The 27,918-nt window shown below is 44.9% G+C and overlaps 1 protein-coding gene and 1 pseudogene across 2 annotated transcripts in view; both read left to right on the plus strand.

Moving 5' to 3' along the window:
• MTARC1 (mitochondrial amidoxime reducing component 1) overlaps positions 1 to 10,882 on the plus strand; it is a 28,358-nt gene extending 17,476 nt beyond the window's left edge. For both annotated transcript variants that reach the window (XM_032289299.1, XM_032289300.1), the window contains exons 5-7: positions 1,579 to 1,640; positions 1,730 to 1,801; positions 9,773 to 10,882. In XM_032289299.1, the coding sequence (XP_032145190.1) occupies positions 1,579 to 1,640; positions 1,730 to 1,801; positions 9,773 to 9,899 (261 nt within the window). In that variant the 3' untranslated portion in view covers positions 9,900 to 10,882. The remainder of the gene's footprint in view (positions 1 to 1,578; positions 1,641 to 1,729; positions 1,802 to 9,772) is intronic.
• Positions 10,883 to 21,742: 10,860 nt separating this feature from the next.
• On the plus strand, positions 21,743 to 21,860 carry LOC116559092 (annotated as a pseudogene).
• The last annotated feature ends 6,058 nt before the right edge of the window (positions 21,861 to 27,918 follow it).

Raw genomic sequence — 27,918 nt, forward strand, 5'->3', positions numbered from 1 at the left:
CGTCCAGGTGCTGAAGGAGGACTTTCTTGGGCTCAGCATAGGTTATGACTCAATTCCCAGTAGTTTTTACTGGACATAGAAGAGGCTCTGGAAGTATTTCTCTAATTAATAATAACTTAATTCCCTAAGTGGAACCCTCATTTCTCTCCTTTAGTACCCTTTATGTGTTTTTGTGGCCACAGTGCCCCCTTGTGGACAAATGTTCACAGGACAGGCTGTGGCTGTGCTAATCCGCTGTGTCCAGTTTTCTGGACTGTTGAAAATATGCTCTTGAGACCCATTTTATGATTTACCACAGAACAAAACCCCCGCGGCACATGTATCAAGAATAACATACACTACTGGAGTTAAAATTCTGAGCTTGAAACTCTGGCCTTCAGCTCATGATCAACCAAGGACAAGGCAGTTTGCTTTTTAACTCCCGGTCTTTGCCTTTTGCCCTAGTGTGGCGGGCACTTCTCTCTGATAGTGAGAAGGTCAGGACTATAATCAAATGTCTCCTCGGTGCCCTTCCTTCTGATTGCTGTCCCCTCTGCCTGGAGTCCCCTTACTCTTCTTTCGTGCCTGCCCTTTTAGGCTCAGCGTGCATCTCACCTATTCCATAAAACTCCCTCTAACCAGACCAGCCTGGAGAGCTGTGCCTCTAAATCCCCATAGGAAGTATTGCCTGCACAGTTAAACCAACACGATCTGTTGCCTTGGAGTGCTTTTTGTGAGCATTTCTGGCATTTAAAAATAGAGTATGTTTAGCGTTCTTAAAAATAATGCTATTTTTTGGTCCAGTTTGCAGTTTGGAGCTTTCGTTGGCGATATGGTTTGGCTGTGTCCCCACCCAAATCTCATCTTGAATTGTAGCTCCCACGGTAGCTCTTCTTCTATCTTAAAAATAGAAGCGCTTTAGCGTTCCATGTATGGATGGTCTATCTCGGCTGCTGGATTCAGGGGCATGGTCCACTGATGCGGTTTGTCGTGGAAAGTAGGCTTCACTGACCCAACCCACAGGCAATGCCTGCGGAGTGCCCCTGGCTGCAGTTCTCCATAAACGCTCAAGCAAAGATCAAAGAGGAATGAGGCTGCTGGTCCGGCTCCTGATGTGTCTGTATCTGGCCAGGGGAGACATGCGCATACGCAATGACTTAAGGCTCTGAATCCATGTAACTTGAGGCTATTAATCCATAAAACTTCAGGCAGGCACGAAGGGATCTGATACAACCTGAAGTAATGAGTAATCCTCCCACTTCCACCCACCCCACCCACCTTGTGCACCCCACCCCCCATCAGGAGTCAAGTGGGATGATCAGGGGTCCTCCCTTAGGGAGGTGAGTTTCCATGACAGTTTTGTAAGTGAGAGGAGAGAGAGTGTCTCGTCTGAGGGGAATGAACTGGCATATCAAAGCCAGAGAGAGGGAACATGAAGGTGTGGAGGTATGGCTTGACAGAGCAGGGCTGGGGAAAACAGAAGGCTGCCGTCACTGATGCAGGTGACATCGTTAGGTCTGAGGGCTCCTGGGAAGTCCCCATATATGTGTCAGGGCCAGGGCCCAGGGGTGCTCATGGGAGTTTGTGCTTTGTCCCCAGGATTCTTGGGATGAGCTTCTTATTGGTGACGTGGAACTGAAAAGGGTGATGGCTTGTTCCAGGTAAGGCGCTTTCCTGTCCCTGTGGGGTGGGGGTGGGGATAAAGTCACTCTGCTCTGTCCCCCTTATGATGCTCTTTGTGTGTGTCCAGATGCATTTTAACCACAGTGGACCCAGACACTGGCGCCATGAGCAGGAAGGAGCTGCTGGAAACGCTGAAGAGGTAGGATTGGGCAGACGGGGTCTCATCCTCGGACTTAGGTGCCTGGAACAGAAGTAATATTTGTTGCTTAATGTTTATACAAGGAAGCAGTGAGAACACCACACACATAGTCTTGAAGCTCAAGGGGGTCCCATTAATGAGATAATTTGGGAAATATTTCCAGGTGTTTTGGGTGCCAGCATGTCTGCTTAAACAAATAATTTGATTTTTCATTTAGAATTCATAATTCAAATAAGTCAATTTTTAAAAATTGCTGACGTATTTGGGCAAATTTTATTATACGCCGAGTGTTAGCTGATACCAAAAAACGTACTGGGTGTTCTAATGGCATTGCGGTTATGTAAGAAATGTCAATATATTTTAGAGAGGCTGATTGAAGCGTGTGTGTAGGAGTGAAGTGATGTGGCATCTGGAACTTGCTATGTATTATTTTAGCAAAAAGAAAAAAAGGATAGGTGAGTTCATTTAAAAAATGTGCTACAATCTTCATAAATAGAATCTGGGTGATAATTATGTGAGGGTTTATTGCACTAGTCTACATTTGTTTACTTTAAAATTTCTTAAGAAAAAATTTTAAGTGAAAGACACAGTACTGAGAATCATTTTACATTGTGTGTAAAGATAGTCAAGATGCCATGTTGATTTTACAAAGGTGATTATAAAATAGCACCATTTACTTTTTCATTTTTGTTTATTTGATTTTACTTTTTAAAAAACACGTAAATTCACATGAGTAGATAAAAGGCTGAAAGAATATAAAACAAAGTGTTACTGGAGGTGATCTGCTGGGTGCGGTCATAGGATTGTGGAAAAAGGTTATTGCTATATGTAGGCTCTAAACTTTCTATAATTCCTCTGCATTACTTCTGCTGAAACAGCAACAACAATAGTTTAGTATCCAAGAACTTCAGTGCTGTTATCTGACACATTTGGGACCCAGGAAATTGCTGAAAGTCTGAAAATGAACTAAGGGTGCTTCTCTTCATTGGTTCCTTTGACATTGAATGCAGAGTCACAGGCCGGGTGTCAGGTCTCATCTCTATAGTCCCTGAGACCCTTCCTTGCCTTTAGTCCTGATTTGTCATCCCCAGGTGTAACTTGTAGAAGGGGGGGTCCTGGGAACCTTGAGGAGGGAATGCAGTTGAGATGTGACTATCTTGCATGAAAACCTTCATGAACGAGAACATGATAGAGAGCTTGTGCTGGGCTTTGTGGAGGAGGACTCACTCCCTGTAACATGAGGCTGCCTGCCTCCCTTCCTTTCAAGTTCATGGCCTTTTGGGGGGCAAATCAGTCTTCTCTGATCAGCACCAATCCCTCCCTGACAATTCTACTGTCCCAGATCTGGCCCCTCTCTCTGGGCAAGCTGAAGCCCTGGGCTGGAGGGCTGTCATCCCAGCTGTCACCTGAGCATGAGGCTCTGTCTGGCCTGACCTCTCTGGCCAGCACCTGTAGTCCAATAGGAGATGAGCCCCAGGGTAGGGGCCAGGCTGCTGCAAGGTCGGCAGGTGGCCATCAGGGCCTAAGCCACCTGGCAGAGAGACAGCGGTCAGCAGGGAAGTCAAACAGGGTTGATGGAGGGAGTTACAGAGAAGGGGGTTTGTGGGACTCAGGGAATCCTTGAGGTGGATCGCAAGCGGCTGCTCTCTACCTGGCTCCGACAGCCTTGGGTGTGATTTGCAGCAATGTTCAAAGAGGGGGCTACAGACCAGCCTAAGGGAATCCCAACATTTTGAGGGATGTTTCTCAATACTCAAAACATTAACAACTTTTCTGTAAAAAACTAATACTGTGGAACATTTAAGATTGGTATATTTCATTCCATGTAACTTTCACCTCAAAAAAAAAAAAAAAAAAAAAAGCAAATAATGTTGTTTACTTTCAGGAATAATATTCAAGCTGAACTGTTCAGAGGTGAAATGTACTGATACCTGCAGCTTACTTAGAAATGCAAAAAGACAATACAATAGGTTGATGGATAGATATGTATGTGATAAGGAAAATATCATCAAGACCGGGCGCAGTGGCTCAGGCCTGTAATCCCAGCACTATGGGAGGCTGAGGTGGGCGGATCACTTGAGGTCAGGAGTTCGAGACCAGCCTGGCCAACATAGTGAAACCCTGTCTTTACTAAAAATACAAAAATTAGCTGGGAATTGTGGTGGACACTGTAGTTGTAGCTACAGGGGAGGCTAAGGCAGAATCGCTTGAACCGGGAGGCAGAGGTTGAAGTGATCTAAGATTGTGCCACTGCACTCCAGCATGGGTGACAGAGTGAGACTCTGTCTCAAAAAAAAAAGAAGAAAATATAGTCAAGTGTTAAGTGTGGAATTCGAGCAGTGGGTAAATGGGTGTTTGCTGTAAAATTATTTTACTGTTTGCCTGTTTGGGAATTTTCACAGTAAAATTTTGGGGGGAAATGTCAGTTTGTGTGATGGAACATTGATGGGAGGAGCAGCGTTATAGTTATTCTTTGAAATGTGCTCACTCACTGTCAGAACAAACCAGAATTCAGTCTTTCTGTTTTCCATGGCTACAGAGGAGCTACAGGGGGCAGAAAGCAGGGTGGGCCAGCAGGAAGAGCCTGGCCTGGGAGTCTGGAGGCCTGGCTGTGCAGCACACCGACTGCTGTGCTCTCCAGCACGTACGTCCCCTCCTGTCCCCACCCCCACTCAGGCCCTGCGCGTTCTTCCCTATAAAATAAGGGAGGCAGGACAGAAATAGAGGATTCTGTGTAAATCAGCCAAATGGTTTGGGGAATTGGCTGTCGTCCTTTTTTGTCTATCTTGCTGTCTCTTTCCCCCAGCGTGTTGCTCGGTGTGGGGCGTCTTTCCCTCTGGATTTAGAAGGTTTATGCTCTTGCAGAAACAGTCTCCGCAAAGCACTTCGTGTGTTTGGGCTTGTTCTCTGAATCTTCAGCGCCCCCCTTCCTCCACTGGGAGCCTGTGTTTATAGAAGGAGGATAATTGACCCTAAACACAGAGTGAGGGCGGGAAGGTGGGGGGCGCAAGGAGCCAGCACACCCCCCTGATCTTCTGCAGGCTTTGTGCAACCCAACAATCTGGCCCTAATTGCTTCTAATACCCCAGGAGACAGTGCAGCTAGCCTAGGTGTCTTCTCCTATCTCTTACTGAGATTTAAACTGCCATGGATGTGTAATTTATGTTCTTCTCAAGACAGGTGGTCATAAGTCGGGAAGAGAAAGTCCTGGCTGCATCCCATAAATCATGGGTAGGGAAGCAAACAGTGGTGTCCACAGCATCTCTGCTGTCGGGCAGGTTGCTCGGAGCTACACCGCTTTCTGCCTCCAGGTACTCATGGTGCCCACGGCTGGGGTTGCTTCTGGAGTGCAAGTGCTCAGCTGGGAGAACTCTCTGCCTGCCCAGCCCTGCCTGCTGATGTTAGTCCCCCATAGGCAGAGCCCAGGTGGCACCACAGTGCCAGAAAAAGAAATACAGAGGCATAGGGGAGCCTTTGTAAAATAGTCACAGTGGGCAGCGCAGTGGAGGCCTGTCTGCTAACAGGAAAATACGAAAATGGAATTTTTCTTCTCTTTCTTAAGGGAAAGTGACGTACACACTGATCCCCATGGTTGAATGACTGGCCTGCCATTGTTGCTTCCATGACATCTTGCCCCTAATGGAAAGAATATAGCACAATTACTGCATGGGTACTCAAAACAACGTTTCGCTGGATGCACGAATACCAGGACGGTAGTGATGTTTGCCAGCAGCCACTTGTGTCAGGCTGTGCTCTGCTGAGCTGAGCACAGAGGATATAGCAGTGGTGACTCCGTAGGAGGAGACAGAGCCTCCACCCCTCTCGGGCTGTGTCACCTACTAATTGTGTGAGATTGGGAAGTCGCTTGGGTTCTTCAACTTGCAGTTTCTTTATTGGTATAAACTGGACTTCTAATGCCTCTTCTGGAGACTGGAATAAGGCATGAAATAGGAATTTTTAAAATAGATGATGGAATACCGTACATAAGGTCGGGGGTGGTGGCTCAAGCCTGTAATCCCAGCACTTTGGGAGGCTGAGGTGGGGGAATCACCTGAGGTTGGGAGTTTGAGACCAGCCTGATCAACGTGGAGAAACGCTGTCTCTACTAAAAATGCAAAAAAATTAGCTGGGTGTGGTGGCAGGTGCCTGTAATCCCAGCTACTCGGGAGGCTGAGGTAGGAGAATCGCTTGAACCTGGGAGGCAGAGGTTGTGGTGAGCCAAGATCGCGCCATTGCACTCCAGCCTGGGCAACAGGAGCAAAAGTCAGTCTCAAAAAGAAAAAAAAAATACTGTACACAATGACCATGTAAGCTGTGGTCATGGAGAGTCCCTGTTTATAAACTCAACACCTCCTGAGAGGAGGAGAAGCCTGATGACCCTTCTTCCCATTCTCAGAGGCTGCTTTAAATGAAACCCAACACGAACTTGCCCAGTGGCCAGCCTCTGGGGGTTCAGTGTGGGACCTCTCTCTGGAGTGTTCACAATGCTGTTTAATTATTTTATTTTATTTATTTATTTTTTGAGACAGAGTCTCACTCTGTCACTCAGGCCTGAGTGCAGTGGCATGATCTCGGCTGTCTGCAACCTCCACCTCCCGGGTTCAGGCAATTCTCATGCCTCAGCCTCCTGAGTAGCTGGGATTACAGCCATGTGCCACTATGTCTAGCTAATTTTTGTATTTTTAGTAGAGATGGGGTTTCACCATGTTGGCCAGGATGGTCTCAAACTCCTGACCTCAGGTGATGTGTCTGCCTCGGCTTCCCAAAGTGTTGAGATTAACAATGCTGTTTAATTCTTAACCTGGCCATAGAGATAGGCAGTCATGAGGCTTCTGCTCCTGGTGACTTATGGCCCCATGAACACCAGTGGCAGGACTGGGCAGTGAGCAGAGACTGCCTGGGGTCATGACCTGGATGCTGACCAGTGACTGAGTAACCCAGGCAGTGTAAACAAGGGACAGCCCTCTGCGGTGCACAGCACTTTAAAGGTAACAAAGTTTCCATTTACATTGTACCTTGTAAATAATGGAGACCTCGGTTTAAGCCAAATAAAGTGTCTTGGGCTTCTTGCTCAACAGAATAGTTATGTTTTATATTCATTTAAGGAAAAAGTGCACTAATAAAGATTTTAAATGAGTTTGTAATTTATTAATACCAACAGGAATAGCTACATGAAAAGTCATATATTAAAAAAAATCATAGAAGTCTCATGTATGAAACAACACTATTTTCTTTCTGTCTGTTGAACTTGGTGTGCACACAAATTCATAGGCCGCTTGCAATACCTGTTATTGCCACAAGGGGCCGCTAGTGACCTCGTTGAGTCTTCCCACAGCCTGGAGGCAGCAGCAGCACCAGCAGCAGCAGCAGCAGCAGCAGGAGGTGGCGCAGGAGGCGGTGGGAGCCCGCAGCAAAACCAGGCAGCTGTAGGGAAGCCCTGGCAGGCTGGCGAGCCGAGAACCACTTCTCCACTCCCATAGCTCTTCCCACTTCTCCACTCCCATAGCTCTTCCCACTTCTCCTAGACAGCGGAGTGGACTGCCGCCTGGGAGCCGGTGACCACACCTGCACTTTTACAAAGCAAATCCCTGAGCCCGATCTGTGCAGTTTAGGGAGGCTGTGCCGGGTGGGGCCCTCTTTAGGGCCCTCTGCTCCTCATGACCTGGTTGGGGAGTGAGTGTATGTGTGTGGTTAGCAGGAGGGTGTAGGTAAAACCTGTAAGTGGCTAGAGATTTGTGTAGATGACTAAATTGTGAGACCCTCGGATCTTCTCAGGCCTGCGGGCGTACTCAGGAGGATGCCGACCACCAAGGTTACATCCTGGGTGGGAAGAGCCCACCAGACTCTGAAGTCAGCCAGGCCTGGGCTCTGGCCCCAGCTGGACCCCTTAGATCTGTGATCTCAGGCAAGTCTGTTACTCCCCTGAGACTTAACTGTAAAATGTAGAGAGACAAATTCCCACATAGGCAAGTTGTAAGTATTAAAAGAGATAACTTGTGTAAAGTTCCTTGTAAACTCTCCATGTGTGATATGCAGAGCTCTGACTCTCAATTTCTTCCCAAGGTAATGAGAGCCTGGACTCTAGGCTACAGAGCTTGGCAGCAACAGAAATCCCAAGCTATACAAGCCACTGATGTGTCCCCTGTTCCTGAAGAGGCCCTCTGACAGATAGATCCCAGAATGTCATGAGCATTGCATGCTGACAGAGGAGAGCCAGACTAGGAGAGAGGTCTGGGCTTGTCAGGTCCAAGGTCACTGCAGAAACCTGATTACAGAGAGAGGAAATACTCTTGGCAAGGCAGGGAAGCCTGCATCAGCAGCTTGTCATTTTCATTCATTCATTTGTTCATTCATTGTTCAACCAATATATATTTTTTGAGTGATTACTGTGTATGTATGAGGCACTGTTCCAGGCCATGAGAATGCAACAGGGAACAAAGTGGACATAGTGCTGCCTAGAGGATGTTTACAGTCTGGGGAAGGAGCTGCCGGTCTCCAGACGGAGGCTTTAGATTTGACTCTCTGTTTTCTCCTTAGCTATTTCTGATTTGAAGAACAACATAGAACTAAGTTGTTGCAGTCACTTTTTAAAAAAGCAAGGCAGAATGAAATGATTTATCTAAAAATGTTTTAAATATAAAAATGATGTAAAATTAGAGTTAGATTCAATAAAAAACTGAAGGTTAACTTCTTCCCAGTGGGGAAGGTGGAAGGAATCTTGCCATGTTAGCCCCATACATCTGCTCGTGTGCCCTCTCCCTGCGGCTTCTTGAGCTTTCCGCTGGACAAAAATATTCATGTATCTACTGTCTCTGACAGATGATTTGACTTGTGAGCATACCAATCCATCTAGCAAACAATGGGGGGTCACAGGTGACATAGGAGGCCCAGCATTGGGTGTGAGCAGTACAAGGGCATTAATCACAGTTCCTCTTCTCTGGGACTCTGCCTTGTAGAACAGACAAACTTGTGCCCTGACATTACAGGACAAGACATGTGAGTGTTGGAAGGGCAAAAAGAATTGAGGAGGGGGAATTACTCGTGACTGGGGGATCCTGGGCTTCCTTCCTGGGAGATGTGGTATTTGAGTTGAGACTTCAAGCAGGTATAATTCTAAAGCATGAGGATCTGGAGGAGGGGCATCCCACAGGAATCACTCACTGGGTCAGTAAAATGCAAAGCAAGGTGAAACCCAGCAGAGAGCTGCAGAGGTGCAGGTAAGGAGCAGATGGTAACAGGTTTGAAAAAGCAGGCAGCGGCCAGGTGGAGCCCTACACACCAGGCTGAAGAGTTGGAATGTTATTCTGTAGGCACTGGGGAGCCATGGAAGGTTTGTGAGCCTAGGAATGATAAGACCAGGGTACAGTTAAGACAGTGATACAGTGCAGCATCAACAATGAATTGAAAACAGGTAGAGAAAGAGGAAGAGAGGTTGGTTAAGAAGTTATCACAACAGTTCGAGCATGTTGGAAGCAAGATTGTGACAGCGGGAACGAGGAAAAGCAAGCCAAGTCAAATGATGCTGTGCAGGAAGAACCTTGGGACCGGGCAACTGTGGACAGGCTGTGGGAAGGGAGGACAGGTATAAAAGGATAGGCTCCCAGCCCAAGCATCGGCTAGGACAGTGGTTCAGGTGACAGACTGGAGGAGACAGGGGGAAAGATGCCTACGGCAAAGGAAGGCGATAAAGTTTGTCTAGACATACTGAGTACCTAACGTCTTAATGCCGAAAAGGGGAACATGAACGTAGAGAAAAGATGTGAGGATGTGGCCATTGCTTATGCTTCTGTAGTTGTTTGCTGGGCAGGCTGCCCACTGCCCCCTCCAGGAGGCGCTGTTCTGTTAGGCTTTGTTGGGATGGTGCCCTCTGGAGCTGTGCACGCGGAGGCACTGTGTGGGGTGGAAGCCACGTGCTTGTTGAGCTCTTGCGTCCGCTTGGCTGTGACTCATCATGATCTTTTCCTATTGCAGTTATCGCCAGTGTGATCCTTCAGAACGAAAGTTATATGGAAAATCACCACTCTTTGGGCAGTGTTTTGTTCTGGAAAACCCAGGGACCATCAGAGTGGGAGACCCCGTGTACCTGCTGGGCCAGTAATGGGAACCGTATGTACTGGAGTATTAGACGCCTTTTAAAAATGCACTCAAAAATGACAACACTTGAAGCATGGTGTTTCAGACCTGAGACCTCAACATTTTTTTTAAAATTTGTGATTTTCACATTTTTCCTCTTTTGGACTTCTTGTGTCTCAATGCTTCAGTGTCCCAGTACACAAAGCAAAGGATTATGGTCTCAATAACTTAGTATGACTTCAGTGAGTCACTTAAGTGACAAGATAGGCTTCTGAAACTCGTTGTTTAACTATGATTATGGAGTAGTTCTTTCTCCTGCTTCTCCGTTTATCTACCAAGAGTGCAGACTTTCATCCTGTCATTACCACTCGTTAGGGAAAGAGAAGAAGAGAAGGAGGAAGAGTGGGTGGGCCAGAAGAATGTCCTAGAATGTGTTTTTACCCCTGTGCATGAGGTATGCAATGCAAATTAGCTCCCCAGATATGGGTGGAATGTCACTTCCCTTTTCTTCTCCAGCCCTGGGCTAGCTTTTGAGATGGCAGTAAAGAACCGAGCTTCAGGAAGCACTGCAGATACTAATTTTCCATAGATCGTGGATCTGGCGCTGCTGCTTCTCAGACAGCCCTGGAGTTCCTAAAGGTGCTCAGGAGGGTCAGGAGGGTAGTTGTGTAGTCACGGAGGCCTCCTGGATCCTTGCCGTTCCGCTCAGCTCATGCCTGGGTGCACCTTCTCCAGTTCAGGGTGAAAGTTCTGAAGTCTGCAGAGGAGAAGAAAAGTGATTTGGTGATTTTAAATAGATTGCTGAAAACCTTTAAAGGGAGAAAAACGAAAGCATATGTCAGTTTGTTTAAAACGCAGTATCTATTTTTTTAACTGATTGTGTAACACTAAGATCTGATGAAGTGTGTCTTTTATTGCCATTTTGTCCTTTGATTGTATTGGGAAGTTGACTACACTTGAAAAATATTTTAAAAACTGTGAATAAATGGAAGCTACTTTGGTAAGTTTGAGATCTTACTTCTTGGCACAAAGTTAGAGTGTGAAAGCTGACTGAGGCTGGGCAGAAGGGTTCATGCCTGTAATCCCAGCACTTTGGGAGGCCAAGGTGGGAGGATGGCTTGAGCCCAGGAGTTTGAGACCAGCCCAAATGATATAATGGGACCTTCTCTCTACAAAAAAATTTTAAAATGTGCTGGGTGTGGTGGCGCATGCCTGCAGTCCTGGCTATGGCCACTTGGGAGGATAAGGCAGAAGGACTGGTTGAGCTCAGGAGCGGGAGATTGAGGCTGCAATGAGCTATGATTGCACCAGTACACTCCAGCTTGAGTGACAGAGTGAGAGCCTATCTCTAAAAAAGAAAAAAGAAAAAAAAGAAAAACGACTGAGGTGAATGGGCAAAGCTGATAATTCTGATACCTGACTACAGCTGGGTCTTCTGTGCAATGAACCTGCTTACCCGTAGCCTCCCAGGCAAGCACCCACCTTTGAAGGACTATCAAGTCAACGTGCTTTTTACCAAAAGCTGTGCATTTTTCACTTTGGTTTTATAAAAGAGGTCAGTAATCGCTGAAATGTGGCCTGAGGTGAAGCTCTGAGCTAAGAGGTACATGTGCTTGTTTTCTGGTTGGTGAATGACTACAATTTGTTTTCTGCACACTTGGCATCAGGTGAAGAATTACATCAGTTATCCAGAGAACTTGAGCCATCACCTTCCCCAACAAGTCCAGTTGATGATGAAACTATAGATAGATGGAGACAAAGTGAAGTGTTCAGCAAGTAGCATTACTAATGGGACCTGGAGGACCCATGGGACAGTGAGCGTACATGGGATTTAGGAAACCACGTGAACATTGGCTCTCTGGGAATAGCCAATAGGTAGAGAGAAATCAGAAACCCAAGGTTGGATTTGGTGGCTCTTGGTAGGTATTTATAATTAATGGCAAGTGAACGCCTTAGTCCTGAATTTTAACCACTTGTAAGAACAAACAGCCACTTCTCCACGCCTGATCAGTGCCAAAGGTCACACTTCAGGCAGTACCCCTCATTCTCCATGGACAGGCTCTCGGGGTAGCTAGCTCTGCAGGGCAGCTCCCAGATGGAAGGGAGCACCCAGAAACCCTCCTCACTGGGCAGACCTGCCATTCTGTCACACTGTGAGGAAGATTCTTGTTTGAAGAGAGAAGTTCCAGTGACCTCTAGAATCTCAGAGTAGTTGCCAAGCTTTCTGTCAGTGAGATTTAAAGGCCATTTACTTGTGTTTATTTTATACTTAATGAGTTGGTTAATGCCAGAGACAAAGCTGATGTCCCATTTATTTTGGATACTGAGCATTTGCACACTATTCCACTTAAAATGTAGGATTGGGAATGTAGGCCAGCCCAGATTTTCAGATCTTACAACAGCGGATGATGGACGTTTGGGGTCAGGACAAAGTATCTACCTTCGGTGGGCGTCTCCTTCTGTGCAGGGCAGTGGAGAGTCACAAACTCAGAGCTGAAGGTCTTGAAAAGGACAATGTGGGCCAGGCTCCAGAGGGGCTGCCTAAAGGCTTGCTTTTGCAGCTATTCCACAGAAAATGTTAGAAACCTGCAACTGAAAGACCAGAGCAGCAACTTATGCATACGAAGGCAGGAAGAAATCAGGGTGGGCTGATAGAATTCAGGCAGTTGTCCTACAGGGAGACACATTCCTGCTTTCCTTCTCCCTTTACTGATAATAGGGTGGGGTGAGCAGATGAGCTTGTGAAGGTCTGCCAATTTAGTAAGAGTGCATGGGGAGGTCAGGTAAACTGCACTAGCCAAATGGGACTTTGGGAAACCATCTATGAGGCTGTCACCAACAGTGATGGTGAGCTGAAACTCCAGGCAAGTGCTCTGGGCATTCTGAGAGTGTAGCAAATTAAAGCAACCCATGATAGTGGAGAACAGATACATTAAAGTCTCTTGAAAGTGACAGAGTGGCTCTCAGACCAGACATTGATTATAGGTGTAATCGGGGTGTTGATAGCACACCCTAACACTGCATTTCCCAATGTCTTATTGGTCCATGGAATTCCGAAAGTTTGCCTTTAGGGTTGCTCCTAAAAAGAATTCCATGGACCAGTAAGTTTGGAAAGTCCTCCTTGCCTCATTTCTCTTTAAAGGCAGAAGGCTCTGGAGAGTCCTGCATGAAGACATCTGTGTTTTATGCCACCCTTCCGAAAGATCTGTTTTTGACTGTCTTTTGAGAAATACACCTCTGATCTTCAGACAGAGAGTCAGCCAGTCAAGGAATCCCAATTAGCAGGAGAAGTCCACTCATGGGAACACTGAAGAAGTTAAAAGTGTCCCCGTGTGAAGGAGACCTCTCTTGGGATGCTTCCTCTTGTCCTCTCCCTTGTTGCTTCTGCTGGGGTAAAAGGATGGAACTGGGACTTGATAGGTTAAAGGAGGTGTGGGGAAGTGTCTCTCCTGTTGTGAGCCTTAGGGAGAAGCACTTCTTTCTTTGGGATCATTTTCCACACTTGCATTCCTGGATATCCAATAATGGATCAGGGTGAGGGAAGGTAACCCAGACTCGCTCTAGTCCCACCCTTACAGCAATACCTGTGGTGTAAGTTACAACAATACCTGTGATGAAAGTGCTCCAGGATGCGCCATGCAGCAGGGAGGCATGCGCTGTTTCTCTTTCGCTAGCTTTTCCTTTCTATTGCAACTCCTCTCATCTACTGTTGCGTCCCATCCTATGAGGCAGAATTACCTCAGGGTCCTATGGCCCTGACCCTACCTACATCTGCATGAGGCACTACTGTGCTTTGCTATCTGTGAGATCAGACGTTGTTTGCTCCACTACTTTCTTTGAAATGGGTGAATGAGTTATGATAATATCTAAAGTTACCCAATTTCAAGCAAGAGGAAGACTCTGGCTTGGTACCACAAATGTTCTTAGAATTGGGACAATAGAAAAGTACCTGAGGCATCCCGTGGTCTCCTCCAATCACACTGTCTTCAAAGGAAGAGGCTCGGGCACAGCTCTGACTATAACCTCTCTCTCCCTCCTAACACAGCTGAGGATTGGGTGCTGGAGCACCTGCTCCCATGCTCTGTGGCCTGGCTGAGAGAGAAGAGTTGCCTTAATTACATTATTATTCTTCCTGGACAGGCTGTAGGTTGTGTAGGGTAACAGAAAGGACTGAGAAGTGACTTCCCATTCAGCTTCTTCCAAGGCCACTTTTGATGGGAAGGTCAAGTTCACTCACATTTGGCTATTTGTTGACCAATCTAATGCATTCACCGCTGGTGGTCCTCAGTCATGCTCCTTTACCTTCGCAGAGCATTCTAGGCTGCTCTTCCTTTTACCTTTTTTGTGAAATCCACAACCCCTAGTCCCTCCTCTTCACTGGTGTCTCTTATGCCCTCTACCAATTCCTGACCTGGTACTGGTCCGTCTCCAATCCTGGTGGAACCCTGTGGAAACTAAGTCGAGTCTAACTTCTGTCTCCCTGTTTAGAATTTACTGGGAGTACTGTAAATAAAGTATTGTTGTCATAATTATTTCTGATTAGCATTTTTACACCTAATGAAGTCTCAGAGAGATTGAGTTTATTGGGTCTAGGGGAGGGGCACCTTCCACATGACTTGCCCAGCAATTAAAGCCTCTTGTTAGTCCAAGGCCTGGGACGGCCGAGGACAGCTGGAGAGCTCTTCGTTGCAGGCAGCTCTGGTTAACATCAACCAGGAAAGCTCTTTGTAAACACATGAATAATTGATCGTCCAGCGCTCACATAGCTACCGCGGATCTGAGCCCGTATGACTCATTTGCGAGCCATTCCTGTCGTCTGGATGCCATAACATTGGAGGAATGATGATGGTTTCTTGGAGGTTCTTCTGTGGCCAGAGTTGTCAAGACCAAGGCTGTAATGGTTTGTTATGATGACCTTTGTTATTCCATTAGGCTCAATTGCTTTAAAAAATGATGTGTGCATACTTTAGGAACGTTTTTACCCTTTATGTTGACCTGACATCATAGTTTATATTACAAAATGTATTAATGACAGAGGAGTGTTTTCATGTCCCAAGGACAAATTTTAACAACTATAATCTGCCCTTAGTCATCATAAATATAAATGTATTGGTCAAACAGATCTCGTTAATGTGGCCAAGATAAATGCAAGTCCATATTTTAAGGCAGTCGAAGTCCTAGAGAATATATTTAGAGCTTTTTGTGGGGCTATGAGATCTTGTATGTGTGCTATCAAAAGGCTGAGAAAACTAACATGCTCCCCCCTCTGATTTTGCGTTGGACAGATATAAACGTCTTGGGGATGTCGAGTAAGATTATTCACATAGTTTCTGGACACCATTAATGCCTGATGGGGTGAATCTTAGTTCTTAAAGCTGTATTCTTCTCATTACGCTCACAGGGCTTTTGAAAAGAGAAACAAAATAAAGATTTCAAGTCTTAGCAATGTGCTGCCCAGCCAACATTTTTCTGAGTTATACTGTGTCCTAAATTTCTAATTCTATCATTCTCCCCGTTCCCCAATAGCTTGCTTCCTGTGGGACAAGCCCCTTTTCCGCAGATGTATGTTTGACGTTTTGCATCATTCCAGTTGGCAAGCCACACGTTGTCAGACAGTGTTCTGGGCATGATCAGGAGGACAGGGTGAGTGCTTTATTTTCTCTTTGTTATGCCACACTCACAAGTTTGGGTCATTATTCGTGGTGTCCACATTTTAAGCTTCTTAGGGAGAAAATAAATCCTTAAGAAACACTTTATAATAGTGTTTTTATTTTGAGCCATGAAAATGCATTTAAAGTAGTAATGTCTCAAATGCTACTGTCAGAGCAGACTGTTTACAGAAATGAGTTTATTTCCCCCAGATATGGAAAAAAAAAAAAAAAAAAGAAAGAAAACCTCAGTGCCGTAATTAGCCTCTCCAAATGTTATAGTCACCTGGCAATAAATGAAGAACACTTCAATTAAAACCATTTACTCTTTTTCCCTTTGAAGAATTTTCTAAAGCACCTTTCTCTTCTGAATCTGCTGTCGTTTTTGGCAACACCAAGTATTTATTGGGCTTTAGGAATGAGTTTTGCCTGGATAAATTATCTGTGACTGGGGACTGGGTTATTGTCTAAATTTGTGCCGTGATCATCTGCTGTATTGGTTGAACTTCTTGAGCAATTTAAAAAGTGAGTACATATACCCATGTTCATAGCAGCATTAATTAAAAAAAAAAAAAAAAAAAAAAAAAAAAAAGGAAACAGCCTATGTCCACTGATAGATGTATGGATAAACAAAATGTAGCCTATACATACAATGGAATATCATTCAGCCTTGAAAAAGAATGAAATTCTGACACATGCTATAACATCGATGAACCTGAGGAAATTACACTAAGTGAAATAAGCCAGTCATATAAGGAAATACTGTATGATTCCACTAATATGAGATACTTAGAGCAGTCAAACTCATAGAAACAGAAAGTAGAATGCTAGCTGCCAGTGGCTGGGGAATGGAGAATGAGGAGTTGTTGTTTCATGGGTATAGAGTTTCAGTTTTGCAAGATGGAAAGAGTTCCAGAGATGGTTTTCAAAACAAAGTGAATGTACTTAATACTCCTGAACTGTACACTTTAAAAAAAATGGTTATGGTGGCCAAGGCAAGAGGATCACTTGAGGCCAGGAGTTCAAGACCAGCCTGGGCAACATAGTGAGACACTGTGCCTACAAAAAATGAAAATATTAGCCAGGCCTGGTGGTGCATGCCTTTAGCCCTAGCTGCCTAGAAGCCTGAGGTGGGCAGACAGCTTGAGTCAAGGAGTTCATGGTTACAGTAAGCTACTGATCACACCACTATATTCCTGCCTGGATGGTAGAGTAAGGTCCTGTCTTTAAAAGAATAAAAAAAGGGGTGATGGTGGTATATTTTATCTTGTGTATATTTTACCACAATTTAAGAAAAATAATTTAAAAAGGGGCAACTCTTCAGAGACTTGGAGTTGCATTAATCCAAACTCTGAAGTCCATTCCTGGAAAGGCATCCTGGGCTGCTGCTGCTGAAGGAAAACCAGCCCCACGCAGCCCATTCAGAACTCTTCTTGCTGACACCAAAAAGAATATGAAATTGCGATTTAATGCTTTTGAACTTGAGAGTGAGGTAACTTAAGATTTTAATTTCTCATTTTGCCTTCTTTGGTCCTTAACTTGGAATTTAATTTTGGACTTGAGACTCCTTGGTAACTTGATGTTGAGGAGGTTTATGTTCAAATCTAGAGCCTCTTACTGTGATTTTATTGTCGGGTTACCTTTGTGATATCACTTGATTTTGCTGCACAGTTTCTGATAGGTTATGTTGGTCAGAGCGATGTCTGGATATAATTTGAGATGGAAAATGAAAAGGATCTGCAATTTTTGTCTTTACTACAGAAAGGCCTTGAAGAACACAATGTAGTGTACTGGCCCATCTCAGAACCTCATAGGGCAAAAACACACAGCACCCTTCTAGGAAGATGTACATGGCGGTGACTGGAGGTGGGGGTAGGAGTTGATTCCCTCTGTGAAGATGCTATCCCTATTGTATATGTATACCTATATATGACTATAGGCGTAATGTTTAACATAATGGACTCAAGGAACAAAAAATTGAGGAATTTGGGGATAGAGATAACTTAGCTATAATAAATGTGTTATAATCACACTTATCCCTAATGTGTCCAAATAAAGAGACATCCCTTAGCCCTTAGTCTTGGCCCCTCTCTGCCTCCTCATACTCTCCTGCTTGGCAGAGATCTGACCGGTATATTTAGAAGTCGTGAGCTTGAGCTCCGCTCTTTCTCCTTCTCTTTTCTACTTGGGCTCTTGCTGCCTTCAAGGTGCTGGGACCCTGGTCCCTTTGGTCCAAATGGTGATTTTGGCAGAAAAGGCCCTTCCCTAGCTGGGAGATGCCTGCAGTTTCCCAGTTCTGCCTAAGGCTGGGGAGATAAACTCAATGTTAGGATTCAGTATTATTGATAAAACTAGGCTGGAGGATGTAGTTTAGGAATACAAAAGCAGTGGAATTTCTATCAGAAATAAAGCAGATATTTTGATCTCAAAACAAAATAAAATAAAACAAAACCCCACAAACAAAACCCAGTAGGACCACGTTGGAAGTGTACTTTGCATTTGTAAAGTGCCGTAAAGCCCACAGTGCACTTTCATCCCCTTTATGTGATGAGATCTTGCTGACGACCCAGTGAGGTAGGATGGATGTGCAGGTCTTTGGTAAGCTGCTTCTGTGTCATCATCACTCTTTTCTTGAATGCATGACGCATGCCACTGAGCTTTGGGGAGGTTAAGTAACTTGTCCGCATTGCAGGTGATGGGCTAGAATTAGAACTCAAGGCTTGTGCTTTCCAGCAATGCTAAAAAATAAGTTGGCAAGAATGAATTCAAAGAGTGTTAGTACCTTCATCTGGAAACTGGTTTGATCCTACAATCTTGTTTTGAAACAATTGCTTATGAGTTAATGAAAGGATCTTTAAGACTGGTGTGTGTATTTGAATCACCTGTGAACCATGGCTAAAGTAGGTTCCTGTGTCAGATTCTCAGATATCTTGATTTAGTAGTTCTGCAATGGAACCCAGACATTCTCATTTTTGTAAAGACTCTAAGCTGTTCTAAACTTTTACTTGAGTTTCTGTAGACCAAGTTTCCATCACCCCTACTCACCCCACATTAATGTTGACATTCTTCTTAGTGGTGTGTAAAGAAATACCGGAGTAACAAATTCTGGCTTTCTGAGATAAATGGAACCCATTAGAATACTTCATGGCTAAGCATGGATGTGCTCATTTTGGGTGATGGGGTCACACTGATCCAAACATACCTCCGCCAGCCCTCAGGAGACCACAGCCCCACTTTTGGGTGCAGCAGAGGACCATGTATGCCCCGAAGGGGAGCAAAACTCTGAAGACACCAAACCTACAATCTGAGCCTCCATGAAACAGTCAATGACCACATCATTAACAAATCCTGAATTCATCAGCCAAGCAGAGGCAACATTTGGGACTTAACACTTGTGCACAAATCATGTAATAAATGACCATGTGTGCATGTATGTGTGGGGGAGTAAATGAGAAAGCATGTTTTGTAAGAAAATTTAATTTCCTTATAAAAATCAATTAGTGCCTTTTAGTGAATCAACAAATAAGGGCGTCCCAAATACAGCATTAGCAATTTTAAAAGCAAGAGAGCCAATGGTAAAATCATTCTTTCTTTTCCTTCCTTCCTTCCTTCCTTCCTTCCTTCCTTCCTTCCTTCCTTCCTTCCTTCCTTCCCTCCTTCCTCTTTCTTTCATTCTTTCTTTCTAAAAAAAAGGCAAGGTAAAGGTTGGGAATGTTGATGAACATGGCCCTTCTCTAAGCTCAGTGGGAGTCTGTGTGCCAACTGGTTTTTCTCTCTTCCCCCTTCCCAGCCAAGCTTCAGAGGAAACTCTTTTCATGTGAAATGGAAGGGATGAATTTCAAGCTCCACTGGGAGCTTTAAAACCTTAAATTCTTCTTGAAAATAACCTCCCTCTCAGGAGTCCTAGGTCCGAAGAATTGTAAAGCTTTCCCTTAAGCTGTGGAATGGCTCCATTACTAACTATGATTACTTAAGTCTCAGAATAGAAGGATGTTATAAATCTGACAGTATTTGTTCTGGTTTGCGACGAAGCAAAACTGTATAATATTAAATCAGATGTTGTTATAAACATATGAAATGACACATTTTTTTCCAACTTGGGGCATTGTGGCACAAAGCATGCCCCCCAAAATATTTTTGCATTCTTGGATATCTGCTCTGGTTTCTGCTAGATTTCCTTCTTTCTGAGCACAGATGGCTAAATAAGATTGCTTCTTTTTAGCCATCTGTGTATTCCCTGTGAATTAGCAGGGCTGAGGAGATATATTCTCATTCCTTTGCGTGCTCTCCTCTATGGGGTGGAACTGGAGACTCGAGCAGAGTGTGTGGGTGTCTGTGTGTGTGTGGGTGGAGAAATGAATGGCGTCCTAGTACCCTGGAATGTTTGGGTTGGAAGGGCTGTTAGATACAAACTAGTTAACCAACATCCTCCTTACCCAGATCATATTTTTAAGCTTAGGTCCAAATGTATGTGAGAGGAAATGCTGGAAAGATCTGGAGGTTGGAAGGGGTTTTGAAAGGGCAGTGAATACGTCCCTTGCCTTCACTCCTCTTCCCACCTGAGTCCTCAACAAAAGGGACATTTCCCCTCCTTTTAAAGACTTCCTGAGAAAGGGAGTCTTCATGAACTCCCCAGTAAACACCAGGCAGCACAAGGGAGGGGGCTCCGGTGGTGACGGAGTTGGGATGCTTGGGCGCATGGTTGCATAGGCGCAAAGGTGTGACCATCCTAGATGGATCTTCCACAAGGCCCTGGTGGAAGGGACCAACTGCATCTCCTAAAACTGCCAGGGCAGCTTCCCATGATGCTGGGCTGGGTCCAGGTTTCTAGATTTGGCTGGTGCAAGCTCCTGGTATGCTAGAGAATTGCTGATGAAACAGAAGGGTTGTCAGGCCATGGGACAAACTTGCCACTGTCCCCAGGGGTCACCGTGCCTGGCCTTGTATGCTGACAGTCACGACCTTTTGGACGTCTGGATGTTTGTCTCTGGGTAAGTGGCTGTGTGGCAATTTAGTTTTCCACCTTTAGTTTCCATTTGCTGTACCATGAGCAAAGAACCACAAAGAAGTCCTAACGCACCTAGTGCTAAAAAATGATCATCCTTGCCCTTGTTTTAGAACTTAGGCACTTTTTTTTCTGTAGCTTCCAAATATATTTTTTATAATTAAGGAAGTAAATTTATATTAAGTTTCTTTTCCGAGACAAGGTCTCACTCTGTCACCCAGGCTGGAGTGCTGTGGTGCAACCTCAGCTCACTGCAACCTCTGCCTCCAGGGTTCAAGCCATCCTCTCACCTCAGCCTCCTGAGTAACTGGGACCCAGGCCTGCCTGGCTAAATTTCATATTTTTTGTAGAGCTGAGGTTTTGTTATGCTGCTCAGGCTGTTCTTGAACTCCTTGGCTCAAGTGAGCCACCTACCTTGGTCTCCCAAAATGCTATGGGATTATATGTGTGAACCACTGCGCCCAGCCTCTATTAACATTGATATTAACTTTTCAATTAACACTTCTGTTAATTAAAATTGATAAAATTTATATTAAAACTATAGCCTAGAATCTTTACATATGTAAGAATCACCTTTTAAAAAGGTGATTTAGGATATTGATAGCGTCTTATGAATTGGTTAGAACTGTACTGTCTGACATGATAGCCATTAACCATGTGTGGTTGTTGAGTGCTTGACACATGTCAGTACAAATTAAGATGTGCTGTGTATGTAAAATACACACATCCAATTTCAAAGACTCAGTACAAGTGAAAATGTAAGCTATCTTAGTAATCATTTTTTTAAAATAATGATTACATGTGAAATGATAATAGTTTGTATAATACTGGGTTAAAGAAAGCATTAGAATTAATTTCATTTGTCTCTTTTCACCTCTTAATGTGGTTACTAAAAAATTTTAAATTACATATGTGAGTTTCATGTAAAGAAGAAAAGATTGGATGGGTGTGGAGGCCTGTAATCCCAGCACATTGGGAGGCTGAGGCGGGTGGATCACCTGAGGTCAGGAGTTCAAGACCAGCCTGGCCAACATGGTGAAACCCCGTCTCAACTAAAAATACAAAAAGTTTAGATAGGCGTGGTAGCAGGTGCCTGTAATCCCAGCTACTTCGGGAGGCTGAGGCAGGAGATTTGCTTGAACCCAGGATGTGGAGGTTGCAGTGAGCCGAGATCGCACCACTGCACTCCAGCCTGGGTGACAAGAACAAAACTCTGTCTAAAAAAGAAGAAGAGAAGGTTAGCATTCCCCTTGACGAGGATGGAAGAGGCCCGTGTAACACTCATATAACTTGGGCATTGCCATCTGCTTTGTGGCATTAACCATGGTTTTGAGGATGGAAAATGATTGTGTAGTTGGTACTGGGTTTCCTTTTGTGATGATTAAAATGTTCTGGAACCAGGTAGTGGTGTCAGTTACACAATATTGTGAAGGTACTACATGCCATGAATAGTCAATTTTATGGTATATGTCTTTTACTGCAGTAAAAACTTACATATGTCTCACATTATATTTCTATTGTGCAATGAGTGTTTGCAGTAAAGAGGTAGAGGGTGTGTTTTTGCTTACAATAGTGTCTCTAGAATGGGGAAGAAATGGAAAGAGACAATGATGGGAGGAAGACTGTGGGAAGGGGTTGGAATTCTTTTCCCTCTCCCTTTGGTAAAAATATGAGCATATATTTAAGTTTCCTGCCTTCTTTGCAGGCTGTCCCTGGGGGCCCTGGCCTCTTGCAGCTCCTGCCTCTTGACAATGCCTTCATCTTGTTGATCTCATCTCACTTTCCTCCATGCTTGGCTGGCTGCCCACCGCCGTGTTTCTCTCTGAGATAATTCTGTCTCTATGATTCCTCCAGTTTATGTGGTGTTGAGGGTTAGGGATCTTGACAGTTATAAGTAACATAGAACACCCAAGACAGGCTCCAGAAGCCTCCCCAACTTCAGGCATTATTGATGAAGAAAAAGGAAAGTCTTCTTTGTGCATTTCTGGAATCAGCTTCTGAAAAGTGACCCCTAGGAGGCAAACCTGATGTGTGGTGCTCGAAGTCGGGACAGTGGTTGCACTGGGTGGGAAGGAGGTGCGCAGTGAGGAGGCCAAGGTGCAGACAAGGGCTCCTGGCCATGGGAAATACTCTGTTATTGATCTGGTGCAGATGACAAGTGTTTGTCCACTTTGTGAAAATGTATTGAGCTCTGACTTGTGTACTTGTCTGAATGTGCATTACGCATCAGTAGGAAGTTAAAAAACAAAGAACACATCATCCTGTAAGGCACATAATTTTTTGAGTGAAAAGCTAACAGCCTGGGGTGAGTGAATGTGGTGGGGTGGGGATATTTTCTGTGAGAATGGCCATCAAGGGTCCCATTCCTGTGGGGACCTGGATTGACAATGCCTGTCCAAGTGCTGGTGAGGAAGGTTCTGGAGGTTAGTCCCACAATCTGATCCTCAGACTAGAGATTTGTGAGTGGGTGACCTGCCTCGGAAAATTCACCTCAGCACCTCTTATGTCTCTTGGCTCTCCATGTGGGGCTCCATACACACACAAAGCAGAACAGACCAGATTTTTACATTTATCTTTTACATTTTTTTAGAGGCAGCGACCTGCTCTGTTGCCCAGGACTGTAGCTGGGACCACAGGGGCACATCACCATGCCTGGCTAAATTTTAACAATTTTTTGTAGCGATGGAGTCTCCCTATGTTGGCCAGGCTGGTCTCAAACTTGTGGCCTCAAGCAATTCTCCCATCTCGGCCTCCCAAAGTGCTGGGATTACAGGCATGAGCCATTGTGCCCTGCCTTTAAAAAAAAAATGTAAACTCTTAATCCAAAGTGTTGAGGATATGAGAGTGAGGGGTTGCTCATCCAGGAGCTGGCTTAGTTGCTGGGTGTAGGTAAGACACTTAAAGAGAATCACATTCTTGGGAGAAATTAGGATTCTTCCCTTGCTGTAAGAAGACACTGCGAGAAGCAGAGGGTTGGATATGAACAGAGGGACAAGCCAACCAGGCCCTGCTGTTATCACCTACGGAAATCCTGTGTGGCGGTAAATATCATCCTCAGCAAAGCCTGGACAAGAGATTACAGGGAGCACTGAGGGGCCAGGGATGCTCATGTGGAGGTTATTGGCCAGATAGTGGCCAGGAAACCAGAGACTTGGGGGAGCTCAGTTGAAGGAGCATAGGCGGAAATGGGAGAGAAAAATAAATAAATGAGATAAGCAACTTCATTTGCTTCCTCCCTTATTACTCTTTTGTTTTGTGTCTAAGACTCTTGTCTCCCCTGAGGTTGATCTCTTCTGGGGACAACAGCCCTAGGCTGATTTTGAAAAGCAGGGCCGACTTCTACTTCCTTGTCCTGTACTCATCTCACCTGGTATAATTCACCTTAATGCAATGAACTTCCACATGCCTGCTGGGCATGCTTCCCAAAGCCAGCCCCTGTGCAGGGTTCAGACCTCTGTCCCTGCCTCTCCAAGTGCCAAATGCACAAGGCTACATGCCCAGCTGCCCCCCACCTCCCATACAAACCCTGGAGAGACCAAATGTTTGGGGTCACTGTTGGTGGTTAGCTGCGTCAAGAGAACTTAGTAACAATGTTGTTGGCATGTGGAGAGATTTTCTTTTTCTTGGATCCCAACTGGAAATTATCAGATTGGCCCCATGGTGACATGCCAATGTCCAGGCCTGCCTGTCTGCTGGAGGGCAATGCTCCAGGTTCCAACATCAACATCAACCAGTTTTTTGAGAAAACTTTGGACCTCATGAGTTGGGCAAGAGGGGCGTGGCAGGTGGAAGGAGGGCAGCCTGTCCGTGCCTCATCTCTGGCTCCACTGGCTCTGTGACTATGCAGGTTTCCTAACTTTTGGAGACCTCTGTTTGGATAATCATAAAATAGGTATGATAGGGCTAATACCTACTTGTCATGTTGTGAAGATCTAATAGCATAATATGTAAAAGCACTGCATGTGTTTGCAAAGTGCCTTCATGTTGGTTACTTGGCGGAGGCTATTAGCCAGTGTGCTATGAGGTGTGTGCAAAGTAAGTTGTTACCAGTAACTCAACGAACTCCAGTTTGCACATGGTTTACTTTTACTTAAGAGAATCTTTCCAGGAGAATTAAAATCAATTAACCCCCTCCACTGGCCAAGAGCTTATGCTATAATTATCCAAGATAGAAATAGCTCAACAGAAAACCAAGTCATGTAATTCTGAGCACCTGTTCTTGGGATGTCACCTTAGGGCTTCCATATCTGAAATCATTTTGTTCTCAGTCCACCTATGTGGCATTTCTGGCCTGCTCAGCCATGCGTCCACAATAGTGAGGGGAATGACCCAAGGGGCTCACCTCTTCCAAGCAGTCAATGCCTTTGGTAGTTAGGTTGAGATTGCTTGTTTAAACCTAGGGCAATAAGTCCTCTCTCTGCCAGCCCTGACTCTTCAGACACAGTCCTTTGAAGATGTGACTTGCCAGGTAGTACTGAGAGGGAAAATAGCCAAGAAATAGCCTTGTTAAAAACTTCTTTTCTGCTTAGCTGCCCTCTGAACAGTCACCATAAAAATTGTGAGGTGCTGGAGATAGGGATAACCTCACAAAGCCCTTTGCTAAATACTTAGGAAGATGATACAGTGGGCCAGGCAGACACCACTGTCATGAATGGAGCTTATCATGTAATATGGAAGCCTGGCATAAGCAACCAACTACACAAGTGACAAACATTTTGAGTGCTGTGAAGCAGAATTGCTGGTTGCCCAGGGAACATTTCAGCAGAGCCTCAGCTCAGGGAAGGTAGGGTGTGGTGGTGCTTAGGGTTAGAGTGGGGCAAGCATTCCAAGCGAAGGGAATAGCACATGCACATGCTATGTTAGTCAGGGTTCTCTAGAGGGACAGAACTAATAGGATAGACGCATAAATGAGGGGGAGCTTATTAAGGACTATTGACTTACATGATCGCAAGGTGAAGTCCCACAATAGCCTGTCTGCAAGCTGAACAGCAGGGAAGCCACTTTGAGTCCCCAACCTCAAAAGTAGGGAAGCTGACAGGGCAGTCTTTTGAAGGCCCCAGAGCCCCCGGCAAAACCACTGGTGTAAATTCAAGAGTCCAAAAGATGAAGAACTTGGAGTCTGATGTTCGAGGGCAGAAAGCATCCAGCACAGGAGAAAATGAATGTCGGAAGACTCAGCAAGTCTAGTCCTTCTGCGTTCCTCCTCCTGTTTTCATTCTAGCTGCGATGGCAGCTGATTAGATGGTGCCCACCTGGATTGAGGGTAGGTCTCCTCTCCCAGTCCACTGACTCAAACGTTAATCTTCTTTGACAACACCTTCACAGACACACCCAGGAATAATACTTTGCATCCTTCAATCTAATCAAGTTCACACCTAATATTAACTATCACACATGCTCTCCATGGGAAGGAGCATGATGCCTTATATAGCCTGCTACCGCCAGCCCAATCTTACTCCCTCATCCCCAACAGCTTCTTCCCCGGGGACTCTAGAGTTTCTTGACTAGACACATAAGCACAATTAGGCTGTGCTTAATTATAAAGCCAACCCAATTTATACATTTTCTGGTTATGCTTGCCTATTTACAAGTTTTTCTTGTGAAAACTTGTCTATTCTTTTTTGCTGCCCCCTCTCCACCCTAAAAGAGCAACCCTAAGGAAACACTCCCAGAGTTTATTACAGTTATTAGGACTTACACAGATTTGAAGACTGGAATTTAATGGAGGTTTTTGTAACATTCCTTGGGGACTTGAAGGATATTTTTTTTCCCGCCAGCCACAGAAGTTAGATTATAAAAACATTTCTTTCTTAAAAGAAAAGAAGAAGTCTTCCGAGTTCAAATTTCCAGTTATTCTAGAAGCAGAACACTTGCTCCAACTTTTCGTGTTGCCTCCGCACACCTACCTCTTCTCTCTCATTCCCTTTGTCTTTATTTCTGTGGTGTAGTAATAGGCAAAACAGAGAAGCAATTGGTTTTAATCTTGGATCTTGACCTTGCTGTGTGGCCTCGGCCAAGTCACTTCCCCTCTCTCAGCCTCAGTTTCTTCAAGTATAAAACGAGGGTTTGGATGGATCACAGGGTTCAGGCTTCCTTGCAGATCCCTATGGGTGAACCTCAGCAAACAGGCTGTTCAGTCAGCAGCTTCAAGTCATATATGAAAAGCCAGAGTTGATTGAAAATATCCCTTCTCAGGAGAGAGACTAGAGGAGAAGCTTCCTCATCGTCAGAGATAACCTTGGCAGGAGCCACTTCAGGTAGCAGTGAAGGATCTCTTCTCCTGTAGGCCAGCCTTTCTCTCTTCAGCTTGGCTCAGTCATGCATTGATTGACATCGCACTTCTACAAGTCCTTCAAACTCCAGGAGTTCTCTCCTAGTTTTCCTAGGTATGCTTGCTATTCCCTACATGGGCTTCCTGTGAGTGTCCAAACCAATAATCAAATGCCTCCAGGACCCATAAGACAAATGAGAAGAGTTTTCTCATTATGACAGGCAGGACCATGGACAACTCAGGACTCCTGCTCGATCGAAGGGGATCTTTGTTCGTCAGCCTTTTTTGGAGAAATGGAATGCACTGGGTAGATATATAAGGAGATTATGGGAGTTGACTCATGCAATTATGGGGGCCTAGAAGAGCCACCATCTGCTGTCTGTAAGCTGGAGAAACAGGAAAACCAGTGAAGTAATTAAGTCTGAATCCAAAGGCATAATAATCAGGAGAACTGATGGCGTAAGTTCCAAAGTTCAAAGGGTTGAGAACCAGAAGCTCTGATGTCTAAGGGAAGATAGAATTTACCCTTCCTCTGCCTTTTTGTTTTATTTGAGCCCTCATTGGGCTGAGTGAAGCCTACCCGCATTGGTGAGGATGGATCTTCTTTACTCAGTCTACTGATTCACACCCGTTCCAGAAACACCCCCACAGACACACCCAGAGACGTTGTTTTCCCAGCTGTCTGGTCCCCCTTAGTCCAGTCAAATCCACACACGAAATTAATCATCATAGGATCTAAGTTCTACTTAGCTCAACCAGTTGAAGTCATTCTGGAATAAGTGCAAAGTATTTCCAGATATTTCTGATCTTACAAGAGAAGCTTGAAATTTGCATTTTTAAGTAAAGATGGCTCAATTTAAAAAAAAAGCAAACATGGCATGGGCAAAAGACAGTGGATCAGTGGATCAGATTCAGGCCTGTGGCTGCCGGTTGGCTACCTGTGGGTATAAAAAATCCTGGGTCCTTCCCCATTCTGTACTGTATTTACAAAATCTGTAATGCTTAGCCATGCATTCATTCATTTAACAATTATTTGTCGATTACCATGAGCTGGCATTACGTAGGATGCTGGCGAGAATAGGTTACTGTGACGCAACACATGTGTAAATGAGAATGACAG

This window comes from Sapajus apella, unplaced genomic scaffold (genome assembly GCF_009761245.1).
Source record: "Sapajus apella isolate SASKATOON/1434 unplaced genomic scaffold, GSC_monkey_1.0 scaffold22, whole genome shotgun sequence".
Lineage (NCBI taxonomy): Eukaryota > Metazoa > Chordata > Mammalia > Primates > Cebidae > Sapajus > Sapajus apella.